This window comes from Pantherophis guttatus, chromosome 1, assembly GCF_059756535.1.
Source record: "Pantherophis guttatus breed Tessera chromosome 1, ASM5975653v1, whole genome shotgun sequence".
In the NCBI taxonomy this organism is placed as follows: domain Eukaryota; kingdom Metazoa; phylum Chordata; class Lepidosauria; order Squamata; family Colubridae; genus Pantherophis; species Pantherophis guttatus.
Window position 1 is genome coordinate 93,989,931 of NC_142063.1, and position 16,307 is coordinate 94,006,237.

The 16,307-nt window shown below is 35.6% G+C and overlaps 2 protein-coding genes across 3 annotated transcripts in view; one reads left to right on the forward strand and one right to left on the reverse strand.

Moving 5' to 3' along the window:
• The window catches only part of TCP11L1 (t-complex 11 like 1), a 25,508-nt gene extending 13,645 nt beyond the window's left edge, over positions 1 to 11,863 (forward strand). For both annotated transcript variants that reach the window (XM_034417155.3, XM_060687659.2), the window contains 5 exons: positions 1,334 to 1,470; positions 2,212 to 2,399; positions 5,912 to 6,093; positions 7,094 to 7,266; positions 8,346 to 11,863. In XM_034417155.3, coding sequence (XP_034273046.1) covers positions 1,334 to 1,470; positions 2,212 to 2,399; positions 5,912 to 6,093; positions 7,094 to 7,266; positions 8,346 to 8,554 — 889 coding nt within the window. In that variant the 3' untranslated portion in view covers positions 8,555 to 11,863. The remainder of the gene's footprint in view (positions 1 to 1,333; positions 1,471 to 2,211; positions 2,400 to 5,911; positions 6,094 to 7,093; positions 7,267 to 8,345) is intronic.
• A 1,579-nt stretch (positions 11,864 to 13,442) lies between these two features.
• The window catches only part of CSTF3 (cleavage stimulation factor subunit 3), a 72,784-nt gene continuing 69,919 nt past the window's right edge, over positions 13,443 to 16,307 (reverse strand). The window contains exons 17-21 of the mRNA XM_034417153.2: positions 15,517 to 15,712; positions 15,251 to 15,404; positions 14,873 to 14,967; positions 14,673 to 14,733; positions 13,443 to 14,164 (exon numbers count right to left, since the gene is read on the reverse strand). Of these exons, the coding sequence (XP_034273044.1) occupies positions 13,962 to 14,164; positions 14,673 to 14,733; positions 14,873 to 14,967; positions 15,251 to 15,404; positions 15,517 to 15,712 (709 nt within the window). The 3' untranslated portion in view covers positions 13,443 to 13,961. The remainder of the gene's footprint in view (positions 14,165 to 14,672; positions 14,734 to 14,872; positions 14,968 to 15,250; positions 15,405 to 15,516; positions 15,713 to 16,307) is intronic.

Genomic DNA, 16,307 nt, shown 5'->3' on the forward strand with positions numbered 1-16,307 from the left:
AGTCCTCAACTTATAACAGTTCATAGTGACCATTTGAAGTTACACTGGCACTGAAAAAAGTGACTTATGTCCGTTTTTCACATGACTGTTGCAGCATCTCAGTGGTCATGTGATCAAAATTCAGATGCTCGGTAACTGGTTCATATTTATGACAGTCGCAGTGCCCTGGTGTCATGTGATCCACCTTTTGCAATCTTCTGAGAAGCAAAGTCAATGGGAAAGCCAGATTCACTTTACAACCATGTTACTATCTTAACAACTGCAGTGATTCGCTAACAAATGTGTGAAGAACGGTTGTAAAATGGAGAAAATTCACTTAACAAATGTCCCATTTAGCAACAGAAATTTTCGGCTCAGTTGTTGTCGCAGGTTGCGGACTACCTGTAAAGATTCCCACAGTTTCGTTAATCAGGTTTAAGGTAAAGAAATGGGAGATTATCATGCAGAATTTTGCAAACGAAATAAAACCCATGCCTTCATTTATGAATGAATTCATAATAGTGGGCTCTTTGTGAATTGTTTGAACCTCTTTTCCCCAGAATGTATACCCTAATGGCTAAGTGTCCTTTTCCAGATAAGCTCAGGAGTGCAATGTTCATCTCTCTTTGTGAGTAATGTTTTGAAATACGTCTCTTTCTTTCCCAGTCTCAGTGAGTTCTCTTATTTAAAGGCTCCTCTGACTATAAATGTGGATTCCTTCCAGAAAAAAACCCCCACTAGCTTGGGATTTTGCATCACATGCCATTTTTCTGTGTAGAAGGAATTGCCTCATGGGTAGCATTTCATCACCACAGATCCTCTTCCCTGGCATTCAGAAGTGGAATTGCTCTGAGGTGGGCATATGTTATCTGTAGGAACTGGGCTACAGTTATCAGAATAAGTATGGATAAAATCATGCTATTTGCCTTTCTTCGGAAATCAATTCAAATTGATTCAATGGAACTTCTTCCCCAGAGAATAGATATAAGATTGCAATTTAAAGATAATTTATAAAATAATGAAGCTTTCTCAATCTAGTATCTTTCAGATGTAATTCAAATCTCATACAGTAATTTCCAAATACAAAGGCTGAATGCGATATATCTCTGTATTATGGGAATTTCAGACCAGAATTTCTAGTGAGCCTTTGTAATAAGGATAATATGTAAAGCATTATTCCGATGTAACTACTATTGGAAAATTCTTCATTATTTCCATAAACTTTCCTTGAAAAAAGACTAATTCTTCCTTTCCTTTTGACTTAGTTAATTTTCTTGACTGTTCAAGGCTTGCTGTATTTTTTAAAAGTATGACTATATTTTGAAAAGCTTAATGTCTTTTTATTTTTTTGCAGAGCAATTTTCTCTGTGTTGGATTTGATGAAAATGGACATGGCTAATTTTGCTGTCAGTAGCATTAGGCCACATTTAATGCAGCAGTCAGTAGAATATGAAAGAAAGAAATTTCAGGAACTATATGAAAAACAGCCAAGTATGATTTTTCTTGCCTTCCTTTACTAAATGATACACTTACATTGTTAAAATGGAAATTATGAAGTAGATTCAGCATGAATATTCAGTTTCATTTTTTAACAATTTATTTAACTGTTCAGTAATCAAAAGAATATTAAATAAAGAACTCCATAAGATATGCCCCAAATCCCTGTTTCCCTCCCGATTCAAAATGATGCAAGTCAAAACAAATTAAAATCTACCACCAAATGCCTGCATAGTGCTGATCTTTATATATCATAGATCCAAATAAAAAAATTATACCAGATTTCTTGCACTTTGCTATGTAAATCTGGCAGCTATTCCCCAAAGTGGAATTTATCTCTTATGTTGGATGATTGTATGGTAAATGTCCTGGGAAAATGGACAATAATGGCATAATTATTCAAGTGTTTTAGTTACGATAATGAGTAACTAAATGTACATAAGAAATGATGGTACCTGCCAATTTTATGATAACTTCAGTATATGACCCCTTCCACTTGTGGACCTGATTTAAGCCCTTTGTGATTCCTATATGGGGCTAGGTGTGTGTGATAACCTGGATTTGAGAGATTATCAGTATTTTTTGGGATATGAGCTGTTGGAGAAGGTTCTGAAGCACATGCTGAGTATTTAGCTGCAGAAATCACTCTCGAAAGGCAATATAGGTTTATTTTAAATGGATAAATAAATTGGTGGAGTAATGACAATGAAAAAAATCTCTCTCTCTTTAAAATAGATTCCTTAGATTTTGTGACTGAATGGCTGCAAGAGGCCATGGTTGATCTACAATCCAAAGTTGCCTGTGCTAGTAATAATGGTGCTGCCTCACCCAGTAGAGTCCCGGCACTGAGTCCTGTTGCTGTACAAAATCATGCATATATCCAACTACTCAAGTGGAACCATCTGCAGAAACCTTTTCCAGAAGTAACTATATCTGTAATTTCTGAAATCTAGATAACAACAACTGTGTGAAATCTTAGGACAGATTTTAAATCAGCCTTGTTCTTAACTCTCCTGTTAATGCAATGAAGAATTTAATCCAAGGAAAGAAAACATTATCCTAGATGTGAGTGGGTAATGATGGGGAAAGAGTATTTACCTCTAGAAAATCAATGTATTTCTTTATTGGGTGTACAGGAGAATCATGTCTGCCTTCCTGCTCTTAGGTTCTTAGAGGAGGCATAGAAAGCCCCATTTCTTTGGAGCGCCTCCATTTTATTTTTAGGGTAGCTATGGAGAGGTGGTGTGATGGCTCAGTGGTTACGATAAGGGGTGGTATTCACTTACCTTCGCTACCGGTTCGCAAATGGGAGCGTGCGCCACCTCTGCATGCGTAGGAACTTCTGCGCATGCGCAGAGCGTCAGAAATGGGATGTGAAGACATCCAGGAGGGTGGGCGGAGCCTCCCGCAGCTGCCGCTACCTGTTCATCTGAACTGGATATAACCGGTTGAATAGCACCACTGGTTAAGATGCTGAGTTGGAAAGATTCAAGACCCGAGTACCACGCGATGGGTTGAGCTCCTGTTTTTGTCCCAGCTCTGCCAACCTAGCAGTTCCAAAGCATACAAATGCAAGTAGATAAATAGGTATCACTTCAATGGGAAAGTAACTGCATTTTGTGATGTCATGCTGAACATGATCATGGAAACGTTTCAAAGTCATTGTGTCAAACGGAGATGAGCACCACCCCCTAGAGTCAGCTATGACTAGCAGAATAAAATCCTCAGGGACTCCCTTATGGAGAAGAGTACAAATACTCACAAGAGGTTGTCAAGGGAAGATACTCTCTTTTCTCACTTTTTATCTTCTCTGGATTTGCTTACATTTTTATTTTTGTATTTATTAAATTTATAGCCACCTATTTCACTATGAAATGATTCTGGACATACATTATTACAAATAAAAGTTTTTTCCCCTATAGTTACTTTATATAATCCAAACTTTATAGTACTTAAACTGTTTTTCCATTTAACTATTTTTTTCTTTTTTCTTTTCAAAGTAAGGAAGTTTGGAGAACTTTTTTTTCAAGGGAGAAATTATTTGACTTTATGTTAAATTTTAGTCTTTTATATTATGCTGGAATTATATATTTGTGAAAATGTGGATGTGCTTATGAGTTAGAGTGGAGATATGGAACAGGATAATTTGCTATTTAGAATATGTAGTAGAGCTTGCCTTTTGTAAAGGAAAAATGGTTTATCTTCATCATATTAAACTTGAAGTTTCTTTTTTAGTTTGCTTATATTAGGATATTTGAAAGCCTTTTAAATTGAATTGTGTTATACTTAAGAGTTGATATGTGGAATGTTGAGTTTTATATATGTTAATTAATATTAAAATGTTAGGGCTTTGTTTGGATCTTTTGCTGGTAACTGTATTGAAGAAGACATTACATATTTGACTTGACTATTGTTAAGAGATAGTTTATGGGATTAAGAGCAGTGGTGGGATGCTACCGGTTCACCCTGGATTGGGCGAGCCGGTAGTGGCGGTGGCGGGAGGCTCCGCCCACCCACCCAGACGTCTCTGCGCATGCGCAGAAGCATCACATGCGAAAGCAGATGTGCATGCCTACAAGCAAACTGGTAGCGGCCAAAATTGAAACCCACTACTGATTAAGAGTTTTATATTTGTTAGGTAAGAGGCAAAGAGGTTATACAGTAGAATTGTTTATACTTGCATTGAAGAAGGCGGGAAGTCAGATGGGAGTTCTTTTTAAGCTTCTTTTTCTTGCATTTTTTTCTGTTTCCTTCTAATTTGTATGTTTTATTGCTCTAAAATCTGCAATAAAATTATTTTTTTTTAAATGAAAAAATAAGGCGCCATATGTATCTAATAAATGAATTTTTCCTCATGGAAAATAATTATTAGTACTCGTTAGAGAGCAAACCTATGTGAAATGGCATATAGATAACATTGATACTGGATCCTTTATTTTCATAGAGAACTAATTGCCTTTTTATTATTGTTTTCTTGGAGTTTTGAGAAAGAGCCTATATACCTTCACAAAATTGAGACAATTTAATAGCAATACCCTGTTTCCCCTAAAATAAGATATCTCCTGATAATAAGCCCCATCAGGCTTTTGAGAGCATGTGCTAAAATAAGCCCCCTCCCTGAAAATAAGCCCTCCCCGAAAATATTTAAGCGCATGTGCAGCCAGTCCCTGCCATTTCCTCTGGTTAGGGAGGCAGAGCTGGAAATCAGGTAAGACGGCAAGAGGAGCCCCGCTTGCTCCACGTGCCCCAAAATAATAAGACCTCCCTGGAAATAAGGCCAAGCACTTATTTCGTGGTTCAAAAAAATATGACATGGTCGTATTTTTGGGGAAACACGGAATCAGGAAGCTTACTGACTATTTGAGAAGCTGTTGTGTAATACCTGAGCAGTTCAAAGCAGCACTGACAAGGACCTCAACATTGGAACAAATGAGAAGAGAATTCAGTTTTGAGTTGTCCCAAAGGTACTTTTTTAAGAGGCAACTGGACTTCGTTTTTCCTTGAAGACATTTCGCTTGTCATCCAGGAAGCTTTTTCAGTTCAGCTCAGTTTTGAGCTATCACCAAAATGACACTTTGTTTTAGGCTTATGCATGTAACCAAATACAATGCTTACTGCATGAATCAGTTCTTAGAATATGGTTTAGATTATATAAGACAAAGGTTGTGGTCCCAAGCTACCTAGGATTTTAAAGTTAAACCCATAATTTATGAGTTGTATCAGTCACAGAAACTGCTGTAAATAAATTATGTTTGAGTGACCCACCAGTTCTGATTGATATATTTGGATACACATGGCATGTCTTGATTTATGAGAAATTTCTATCTATATTGGTTTCCTTCCCATACTGTAGTTTAAAAACCAGCTAATTAAAAACTGGAACATTCTATTCATTGGTATGAACTTTGCACAGAATGATTTAACTACAGCAGATTTACAACATCGAGATAGGTGGTGGAATCCAATACCTTTTATAGTATTATGAACCGGGCAGGGTTCAACTTTCTCATAATTTTTAATTGAAGAAACTCAGTGGGACGTTATAGAAAAGTGTATCTTGAATTGAGATACAATAGGAATTGATCAGAAGGAATTATACAACATTTGATCCATTGTGTAATTTTACATTAGCTTTTCTTCTTACTTTTTACTTTTTTACTTCTCTGAAAGCTTTGTATTTACTAAAGGTTTAGGTTTAATTTCAGCCAGTTATAAGTTGATTGAGGTTTTTGGAAAAGAATCCATACATGTATATTGTGGCTTAAGATCAAAAAGATTGAGAGGCTGGCACCTAGAATAGTTTGGAAGTTAACTATATTAAGAACTTTGAATAAGCCCACTTATGTTAGGCTGTGAGATTTCTTTCTTATCACACCTTGTCATTCTTTATAGTCTAAACTTAGATCCATTTTCTATGCTGAAAATGTTTTTGCAGACTGTCTTAATGGACCAAAGCCGTTTCCAAGAAATGCAGCTGGAATTGGACCAGCTTATTCTAATTGGTGCTATTCTTCTGGTCACATTCAATGCATCAGGCACAGCTCTTTCTGATTTGCCAGTTTTTACCAACGAACTCAAAATGGCTATCCAAGTATTGCTGACAGGGCTACACCTTCCGTGAGTACCTTGCAGATTTTGGTCCTTATGGTAAAATGTTATTTTGGTCTCTTATGCTGAATGTTATTGACATGAAACTTTGAGCTTAGGCCTACTTATTTGAAAGGATTCAGGTATTTTCTTCAGCTTCTGTTTGATAGTAAAAAGCCTTAAAATTATTGGGAATGTTATTTGCTTGGTAGATTTTTCTGAACTTGGAATAATGAATCTGCTTAAAATCAGCTGACCTCAACGTTACCCAAGTTGGTCTATTCAGCCTACAGATTCTGTGCTCCCAGCCAGCCAGCTAACCTAAAGCTACCAATGAACTCACATGTGCATTCTAAAAAATGCAGGTTTGAATTCTGCCCCCCCAAATCATAATTAACTCCTAGTGTGAATAGGAAATGCTACTTTGTCATTGTCATTTCTTTATGAATTTAATTTCCTATTCCAGGTAGTCCTCCACTTACGACTACAATTGAGTCTAAAATTTCTGTTGTTAAGCGATACATTTGTTAAATGAGTTTTACCCCATTTTGCGACCTTTCTTGCCACAATTGTTAAGTGAATCACTGCAGTTGGTAAGTTAATAAATCGGTTGTTAAGTGAATATGGCTTTCCCATTGACTTTGCTTATCAGAAGGTCGCAAAAAGTGATCAAGTGACTTAGGACACAGCAATGGTCATAAATATGAACCAGTTGCCAAGCATCTGAATTTTGATCACATAATCATATGGATGCTGCAAAGGTTGTGTGAAAAATGGACACATTTTTCAGTTGTGTTGTAATTTTGAACTGTTGTAAATCGAGGGCTACCTGTATATTTACAAGGCACAAAAATGATGACATAGTTTCCACTAATGCCACTTTTCTTCTTCAGGACTTCTTATTGGTTTTTATTTTTGGGCAAGGCTTATGATTTTGCTGTCAGATAAATCAGTTTTAAAGTTTCATGTGAGCTATTCTAATATATGGAAGCTTTTATCATTCTTTAATTCTTCTAACCTTTGTCTCTAGTTCCTTCAACTTGGATGAAACTTTGGCTGTTGTAAGTGAAAAGATTTGTGCTGAAGTTAACAGTTGCCTTTCCCAGCATGGCTTCACACCATTTACATCTGAAAAAGTGATTGTGCTTAAAGGACAAATCCAGGCTCTTGCCAATCCTGATAATGCTGTATGCAAACTGATAGGTATGCATTATGGATAAAATGAGTTTTGTTCAAAGTTTATAATTGTCCGCAAGTTCATATTCATATTTGAGAACATGCCATATGTTAATGTTATAAAAAAGTGGAAATTATTTGGGATAACCTTTGTGATAGACCATATCTTTTATATACATAAACAATTTCTTTTAGCTAAGTGAACAAACTAAATGATATTAAAAGATTAACGATTTTATCCTGGGATAATTGCAGATAGATAAAAAACAGGATATGAATCCTTATATTTTATATATTTGGATGCGACTAAAATACAAAGATGCATTGGGATATTTGGACTAAAAAGACAATTATGCTGAAGGAACTTTTAGTATTCATTATTGGGATAGGTTTCTTGAATCAGAAAGCAGCAGAATCCTTTAATTTATTTGACATAATGTATTTTTCGGACTATAAGACACATTTTTTTGACTCCCAAAAGGGGGTGAAAATGTCTGCGCATCTTATAGACTGAATATTGCCAAACCCTGCCCACCCGCCAGCCGGTTTTTTGCCTCCGCATGCAAATTTTGGGGGCTTTTTTCAGCCTGTTTTTGAGGCTTTTTTCGGCCCGTTTTCAAGGCTTTTTTTGGCCGATTTTTGAGGCTTCTTTTGGCCAGTTTTTGAGGCTTTTTTCAGCCCGTTTTCAAGGCTTTTTTTGGCCTGTCTTCAAGGCTTTTTTTGACCTGTTTTGAGGCCTTTTTTGGCCAATTTTTTGGGAAAAAAACAGCCTGAAAACAGCCTCAAAAACGGGCCAAAAAAGCTTAAAAATGGCCAAAAAAAGCCTCAAAAACAGGCCAAAAAAAGCCTTGAAGATGGGCAGAAAAGAGCCTTGAAAATGGGCCAAAAAAAAGGCTGGAAAAGGCCCGAAAAAAGGCCCGAAAATGGGGCACACGGAGGCCAAAAACTTTTTTTTGTTGATTTCTTCTTTTAAATTTAGGTTCATCTTATAGTCAAGTGCATCTTATAGTCCGAAAAATATGGTAAATTTAATTTGGTTCTTGATAAATTAACAAGATAAATTAAGACCTCTTAAGTTGTGTTATTAACTCTCTTCTTTTCTCAAGATTCAAGGATCCAGTTGTTTTTAGAGAATTACCTTGCTTGTGGTCATCAGAAATCACTTCCTCCTGTGCCTGGTGGATTGGCCCCTATTCAGAGAGAGCTGAAGGAGATTGCTATCAAGTATATTCGCCTTGTTGACTACAACAAGCTAGTTTTCAGTCCTTATTATGATTCAATTCTCAGCAAAATATTGAATAAAGAGTTTCCTTAGCTGTGAAGAAAACTGAAAAATGCCAAGTCCATTTGTATGCAGTCCCTCAACAATAGGGATTCAGTCGGGGGCCAGAAGGCTGTTTTAGTCTGCTTTTACTCTTTTTTGTCAAAATTATAGGGCTGGAAAACGAAAGCTTCCTTTAGATACCAGTTGTTCATTTAGGATCCCTACAATCAGTCCTGCCATGTTCTGTACCCTTCTGGGTCACCTCCCCCTACTCAGCCCACTGCTATTCAGAGACCTCTTTAAAACATTACCTGGGGCAGATACTTTCATGCATTTAGGGTAAAATGCAGTATCTCAAGAATTGTGCTGATCATACTTCAATTGGACTTTTTACAGAAGTCCCCAGCATGGTTGGCTTGCATCACCGCATTCCACTTGTTCCTTTCGGATAGTAGCTTAGAGATACAGATAAATTTAGGAATCAAGTGATTTGCTGTATTCTGTCAAAGCAGAATCATACATGGAAAAAAATTGTGAATCTATGCTTGGATATTATTGCTGGCTTATTGTGGTTACCTTTCACCTATTGAAAAAACATCAAAACATTTAAAGAAACAGCTTTCCAAACACGTTTCCAAATAATTCAATAGCAGTGATCAAATATCGTTATGTATAATATACATAAAATATTTTGGCTTGGTATATAACTTTATTAGCTATGATGGCCATTGGCAACATATAAGGGTAATTATGAAAACCATCCTGTTCGCATAATGCAAAGTACATGCTAACAGGTTATATATATATAATTCTTCAAGCCTGTTCTAAAATCTACAACTTAAATTCCCACATATTCAGAGTTTGAATATTGGTAGTTAAAGCACTTTAGATGTATTCTGCAAGCCAAGGCTCTTTTGTGTTTCTGCGAGCCATGGTTTTCTATAGCATTTGTTTCTGTACCTGCAGATACTCGGTCAAAATCATATATTTTTGTAGAGTACTTTCCAGTTCTTTATTTCCCTATTCATAAGAATGCTGTTCTGTAGACTCAAGGAAGTGTTTTTCTTTTGACCTGTGAGAACTCTTTTGAAAAGAGCGGTTTCTTAGTTTTCTATTAATGTAGATTTTCTTTGCAGCAAATACAAACGAGACCTTGAATAAGAATTTTTCACTAGATATAACGAGAAAATGGGATGAGGTTTTAAACATTAAGAAGGAAATAAAAATGATAATATTAGAGAACAATGAAATAATTTCCTAGTTTCTTAGTTTTCTATTAATGAAGTATAAAATGCTACTAAAGACAAGCAAACTTTTATAAGCTGAAGCAGTTGAGTAAAATAAATCCACTGAATGTTAATGAATATCATTTACATAAAAGTTTGGGATTAGAAGAAAAGACAGATTAAAGTCCTAGCTTGTATCCTCCTTACTAGTGAAAATATGAAACTTCCAATTCAATTGCTATTTTAGTTGCAAATATTGGCATTAGTGTGCTCATCTATCTAGATCAGTGATGGCTAACCTTTTTGCCATCACATGCCAAAAGCGGGGGGGGGAGCGTGGGGGGTCACGAGTGTGTGTGCCCACATCCATAATTCAATGCACCCTCCCTCCCATGCATGCGCATGTGACCCCCCCCACTTCACCCTGCTTTTGGCACGCAATTGCACGGTGGGCCTGGTAGGCCCGTTTTTCCCCCTCCTCAGGCTCCAGAGGCTTTCTAGGAGCCTGGGGAGGGGAAAAACAGCCTTCCTCATCCCCCCGGAGGCCTTGCGGAGGCCGGAAACAGCCAGTTTCCCGACTTCTGGTGGGACCGGAAGGCTTGAAAATCAGTTGGCCAGTGCGCGCATGCGCGCTGGAGCTGAGCTAGGGCAACACTCGCGTGCCCACCAATATGGCTCCGCGTGCCATCTGTGGCACCCGTACCATAGGTTCGCCATCACGGATCTAGATGGTAGCTGGCAGAAATGAATTCTGTCTCACCTTTCCTGTTAGGCCTGCAGCACAGAATTTCACATGCTCAGGTCTGACACTGCTCAATCCAGAGGGGGAAAAAGATGCTTCTATGTATGCATATCTCTTGCTCAGTTGGATGCAAAACATTTATTGATTTATATGTTACATAAACATAAAGGTTTATGTTTATATGATTCATATGTTACAGATTGTTAAAATAGTTCATCTCTTATACAATTATTTAAATTTGCTTGGCTGCCTTAAAAACTAATTTCAAGAATTCATAAACATGAAACAATCTGGGGTTTTGACAAAATAACTGGGTTTCTGAAGCAGAATTACTGGTGGATTGCTTTCCAGTGTTGAAGTTTAATAAAATACATTCTATTTATTTATTATATTAATTAAGGTAGCTGAACTAAAAAGTGTTATGTGTTAGAAGGAAAGTTATATTCAAAAACAGAATAAAGCAGAGCAGCTTTAGTTGGAAAGATGGATGCAATATGGAGTCCAAATGTTTAGTGGCCGTCTGTTAAATATGACTCAGCTTTGTTGCCAAAGAGCAAAAGATCTGTTTTTTCACTTAAATAATCCTTTTAGTGATTAGAATTACTTAAAAACAAAATATTTGATCATATTCTAAATGAAACAATAATTGGTCTGATGCAGTTTAATCAAACCAATTGTTTTTTATTAGATTGTTTTATTGATTTTTTTTGGTAATTTCTTTGTTGATTGTTGTGAGTTGCACAGAGATGCTGGGAGTTGGGTGGCATAAAAATTTTATTATTATTATGTCTGGTTGCACAATTAGCCAGATGTTTTAGAATGGATTTGGCATTTTTATTTATTATTATTACTTCAATCCAACAACAATTTCAGTATATCATTGAACACTTTATGAAGGATTTGCTTTTTATTTAAAGAATGCTCCCATAAATGCTTTCTTTTTGAAATTTAGAATTTTAATAAGCAAAAATAGGAGTCCAAATGTTTTTGTTTTATGTAAACAAGCAGTCTAAAACTAGTATTTCTAACATTAAAAGAATGGCCAGAAATGGTAAAGCCAAATTTAATCGTTCAGTCTCACCAATTCTGGAAAATTAGCCCTTACTTTAAACTTTTTCATTAAAATCAGTTAGTCTTCAGATTTTTAACTATTATCTGATATTTAAATTTACCTATCCACAATTTTATTGCTTTAAGACAGAAAGCAATTGAAAAAAACCCTTATTGATGGAAATTTAGTATTTTATCAGAATTGTCTATGTATGTGTTTATGGGTATTTTTGAATTATTAATATTCCAAGCTTGATGTTTTTCCTCAGTGTTGCTGTCATCTACGCTGTATGTGCATCTTTAATGAGATGGTAATTGTCTGTAATAAATTAATAATTTTGATGCTTGTATGTAGTTTCCAATAATTTATCTCATTTTTGCTGTTCTATTTTCACCATTGTCAAACATTTGTTTATTTCACAAATGCTTGCTTTAGGTTTGGGTTTTGCTTCATTGTTTCCTTTGGAACTTTTATCCCCGCACTAAGCTCTAAAAGAGAAATGCTGCATTAAAGTAGGCAACTATTTAGGAAACGCAAGGTTTTCTAAAACGACTCCCACATTGTAAAGAAGTGACAAAGAGGAAGAGGAATGACCAAGAGTCCTGAAGAACTGAAATTCAATTCAGGTTTGGCAAATCCATTCATTTGTAAGGGTGAACTTTGTGCCTGGTGCTTGAATGGATCTTTGGTGCAATAACTCTAAGATTCCTGGAAGCCTGAAGTCTATTACTTAATAGACTTAATAAATACTTCTACGTATGCTCTCTCAGACCATCTAAACCAGTTCCTTCTGATTTTGTTGATGCAAATAATATAGGAAAGCCCAAAGCTCAGATTCTTTCAGCATCTCTCCAGAGACACCAAAGTTTGTGTTTCTTGTATGGAGCAGATGAAGTAGAATCTGATGCTAAGTTACAAAGTCTTATTCCTGTCAAAATCCCAACAATGCATGGGTTAGAGAATGTTAACTATTTTCAAGGACCACAGTACTACCTCTATATTAAAATTATCATAGTACACAGAATAAAGAGAGAGGCACTTTTTATATGAAATTTGTAATCAGATTTGCATTTTGCAGACTTCAACTTGAAATGTAAACTTTCTCTGGAGTGATTTAAAAGTACTGAGAAAGGGCAAAATAGTAGGTCAGAGCGATAAATTCTATAATTAGTTGTTTTGACTATAGAAACACTAAGTGATTTTATACCTTCCATACAATTAAAGGTAATAGACAAGTGGCAAACTAAAATCTTGTCCCTTATCTTCAAGCTAGCTCTGTGCTGGAAAAAAGGTAACTATCACAGTACTTAGCATTTTATTTTGTAATTTGATAAATGCCAGAAATATTTTCTGCATCCAGTTATTATTTATATAACAAAAACAAAACTGTTTTTGTTATAATGTTAAACTTTTGACTGATAGAAAAGTTGTATCTTCCCTAAATTATCAATGACTACTATTGTATGCCTGGAGAATTTTCTGACTAGCATTGATTTAAGTGTCAATGAAAATGGGAACTCTTCAGTTCAAAAGGATCTCAAACCATTTTCTATTTCTATATTTCTATGAAATAATTTTATTTCTATAAATTATATTATTTGAATTATGAGCAGACCCCTTCTAGATACTTTTGTGAATTAATTTTCATGCCCTGGAAAATTATCTATTTTTTTAATACTGTGATACAATTATTAATTGCATCTTTGAATTACAAATTTCATTTGTCTTCAAAGCTTATTTCATATCACTTTGTCACACATCAAGTCTAAGGAAAATAATGCTAAAGACAAACTTAAATATACACTTATCCAAGGAAAAGTAAACACCAGCGGAACCAAATTTCATTTCAGTATTTAAGATTAGTGGTTTTGAGATACTGACAATTTTTGTGTCAGCTAGAAAAAAAATCATGAGGCGTAATTTTATGGAGATCCTTTATTTGAAAGGAACATTTGTTTTTCTATTTTAAACTACAAAACAGCTTCCATTCATTCTGCCATAAATTAAAATGAAGAATAAGGCAGGACAGACACTACATGAGCAAAGTGAGAACGGTTTGTTTTTCAAAAATGTGAATTTAAAATATTTCCCCATTTATAAGCTTTCCAGTTTTTAAAAATAAAACTGTCAAAATCCCCACAAGAATTCAAGTGGTGTGTGAGGATACATCTGAAGACCAATGAAACACATGGCAAACACATTTTGCATGGTCTGTGTCCCAATGTGTAGTTGCTGCCAGAACTCAGATTTGCTCGTTCATCTGCCCTTTTCCTTTTCTGATGAAAAAACAGCTGGTAAAAAAGAGGCACCACAGTAACAAAACAACTTCAGTTGCAAGATGCATGTTAGAAACTTTCAATTCTTTTTAAACATTTGATTTGTTGAAAGACAGCATATTACAAGTCCTTTAGATTTTCACGACTGAATTTGCGACATGCCTCATCGGATTCGTTTCTGTTGTCGTGCTCTGTAAATGTCATGAATTGGAGGAACCACTGATCCTTTTTCCTCGTCATCATCTGAATCTTCGTTTGGTCTTTTGACAGATTTATTGAGAAGGGCATTATTTTCCAAAGGTCCATTCCCTTCCATTGTAAGGTCAGGCAAGCCTCCCGTAATAATCCGTACAGCTTCATCCACAGCTTCAGAAGAGGGAAGAAAAGAGTTCATTTTGTGAAAAAAGGTTTGCTCAATAGTTGTGAACATACACATGATTTATATTTAGAGATATAAAATACATCAGTAATTACGAGAAAGGGATAGAATACTCTCTAATATTTTTGCTCAAATGGCCATTCCCTAAAGTTAAGGATGACCCTGTTTATATAACACCTTTAATCCAGTCAGCCTCTGACCCAGTGAAATGACCTTACTGGGGATCACCATAACCAACTCTATAGATCTATCCAAACACCATAACCAACTCTATAGATCTATCCAAACACAGATCTATCCAGTTTCTCTAAGAACGGTCCAGGTCAATCTAGCAAAGTTCCATTATATCACCAGGCCTGAACCCATTGGCTAGGAAAGTAGTTATCTGGGATCTGAGTGGGGAACAAATAATCTGATTGGAACAGGAACAACACAGGTGATCATGTACTACCGCCAGGCACTTCCAAAATGGGGGCCAGAGGAAAAACAACTTACTGTCTGGAAGTTTGCATCTTCTGACAATCTCCATGAGTTCATCCACTTGCACAAATGGACCCTGCATACACACACAAAAAGATTAGCCATTTAATAGAAATACTGACATAAAAGCATTATAGTTCAATAAATGTAATATTAATGAAATGAGGCAGTAAACTACCAAAGTCTTCAGAAGATTTCATTATATTACAACTAACCTGAAAACATACAGGAGGTGGGAGAAGTTTCATTAGAACTACAGCAGCAGGTGGAACAGGAAAGACACCACCAGGAACTGGATGTAAACCTGGAGCTGGAATAACAACAATAATAAATAAACAAAAATAACTCTTAATGGTTTTATAGCAAAAGTAAAAAGGCTTGATTGGAGTTTTGTTTATTTTGGAGATGAATCTTACAAGGCGTCATATGCAATGAATAAAAATCTGAGATCAAATGACTTAACTCAAACTTCATGCACTACAGAATACATGCGTATGGGTGAATTAGAAAAGTATTTTAAAAATAAAAGTTTCAGTCACAATGTAGCAGAGAATTTCCCTTTTTATCTTGATAAAATTTAGTAATCATCTTACGTGCTAAATGTCTTGGTTGAAATGGAATCATTTGCTGGGTATCTGGTTTTGGATATTCTGGCTTTCTGTCTGCTTCATCTTTTAGCACAGGCACTATTGAAGGTGCCACTACAGGATCTGGAATTATGGTTGATAGCTTTGCACGAGAGACATCCTGGAAATTGTATTAAAAGAAAAGTGTTAATGAATCCATGTGACTTAATTAAAAAATCTTTAAATGATGAAAGTGTGCAATGGACATAATGTAAGATTCTCTGTTAACTTACCTTATAACCAAGAGCTTTGAGTTCACTGGCAGAACAAGGGTACAGATCCATGAATTTATACCTGTCTACCAGCAAAGCTGTTTCTTTGCCCTCATATTCTTCCTTGAAAGCTGTAAACCTTCGTTTCTCAACTTTTAATATGCTAGCCAAGTCACCAATATTGCTTTCAAAAGCTAAAAATCGAGCCCATATTTCTCTGTATAAGAAAATACCGAAGAAAACAAATAACCCAATAACAATTAATTCATATGCTCAACAAGAGACAGAAAAATCAAAATATAGAAAGCATGCTTATTTAAGCATATTCTAACTACATTGTCTAAAATAGTACCAATGTCTTTTGCAACTGTTCAACTGTTCAGCAGGTTTCAAATCCAATTTATTGCAAGACTCACTGCTACATGTTTACTAAAAAATATTTTATGTGTTGGTGGCTTGCTACTAATCAGCTCTGTCTTTGCATGAGAAACTATTCTAGTCTAATGTTAAATTTATTGTAAACAAATACCAGTCATTTTTTTTCTTATAACCAAAAGGCACAGCAATTGCCCATAGGTTAATTTTAGCTGCCTCCTTTTTCTAGAAAATGTTTATTTTAGATCCAGAAAAACTGACAACTGAGTCTATTCTATAAGCTGCCCTAGTAAGGAGGGACAGTCAAAAGAAATGATTCTATACTTAATATTGATTCTGGCGAATGGCAACCAGTCAGTTTATGTATAAAAAGGGAGCCATGGTGGAAGAGCTCTTACAAATAAAATGGAAACAAAATGAGCTGCATGCATAGATTG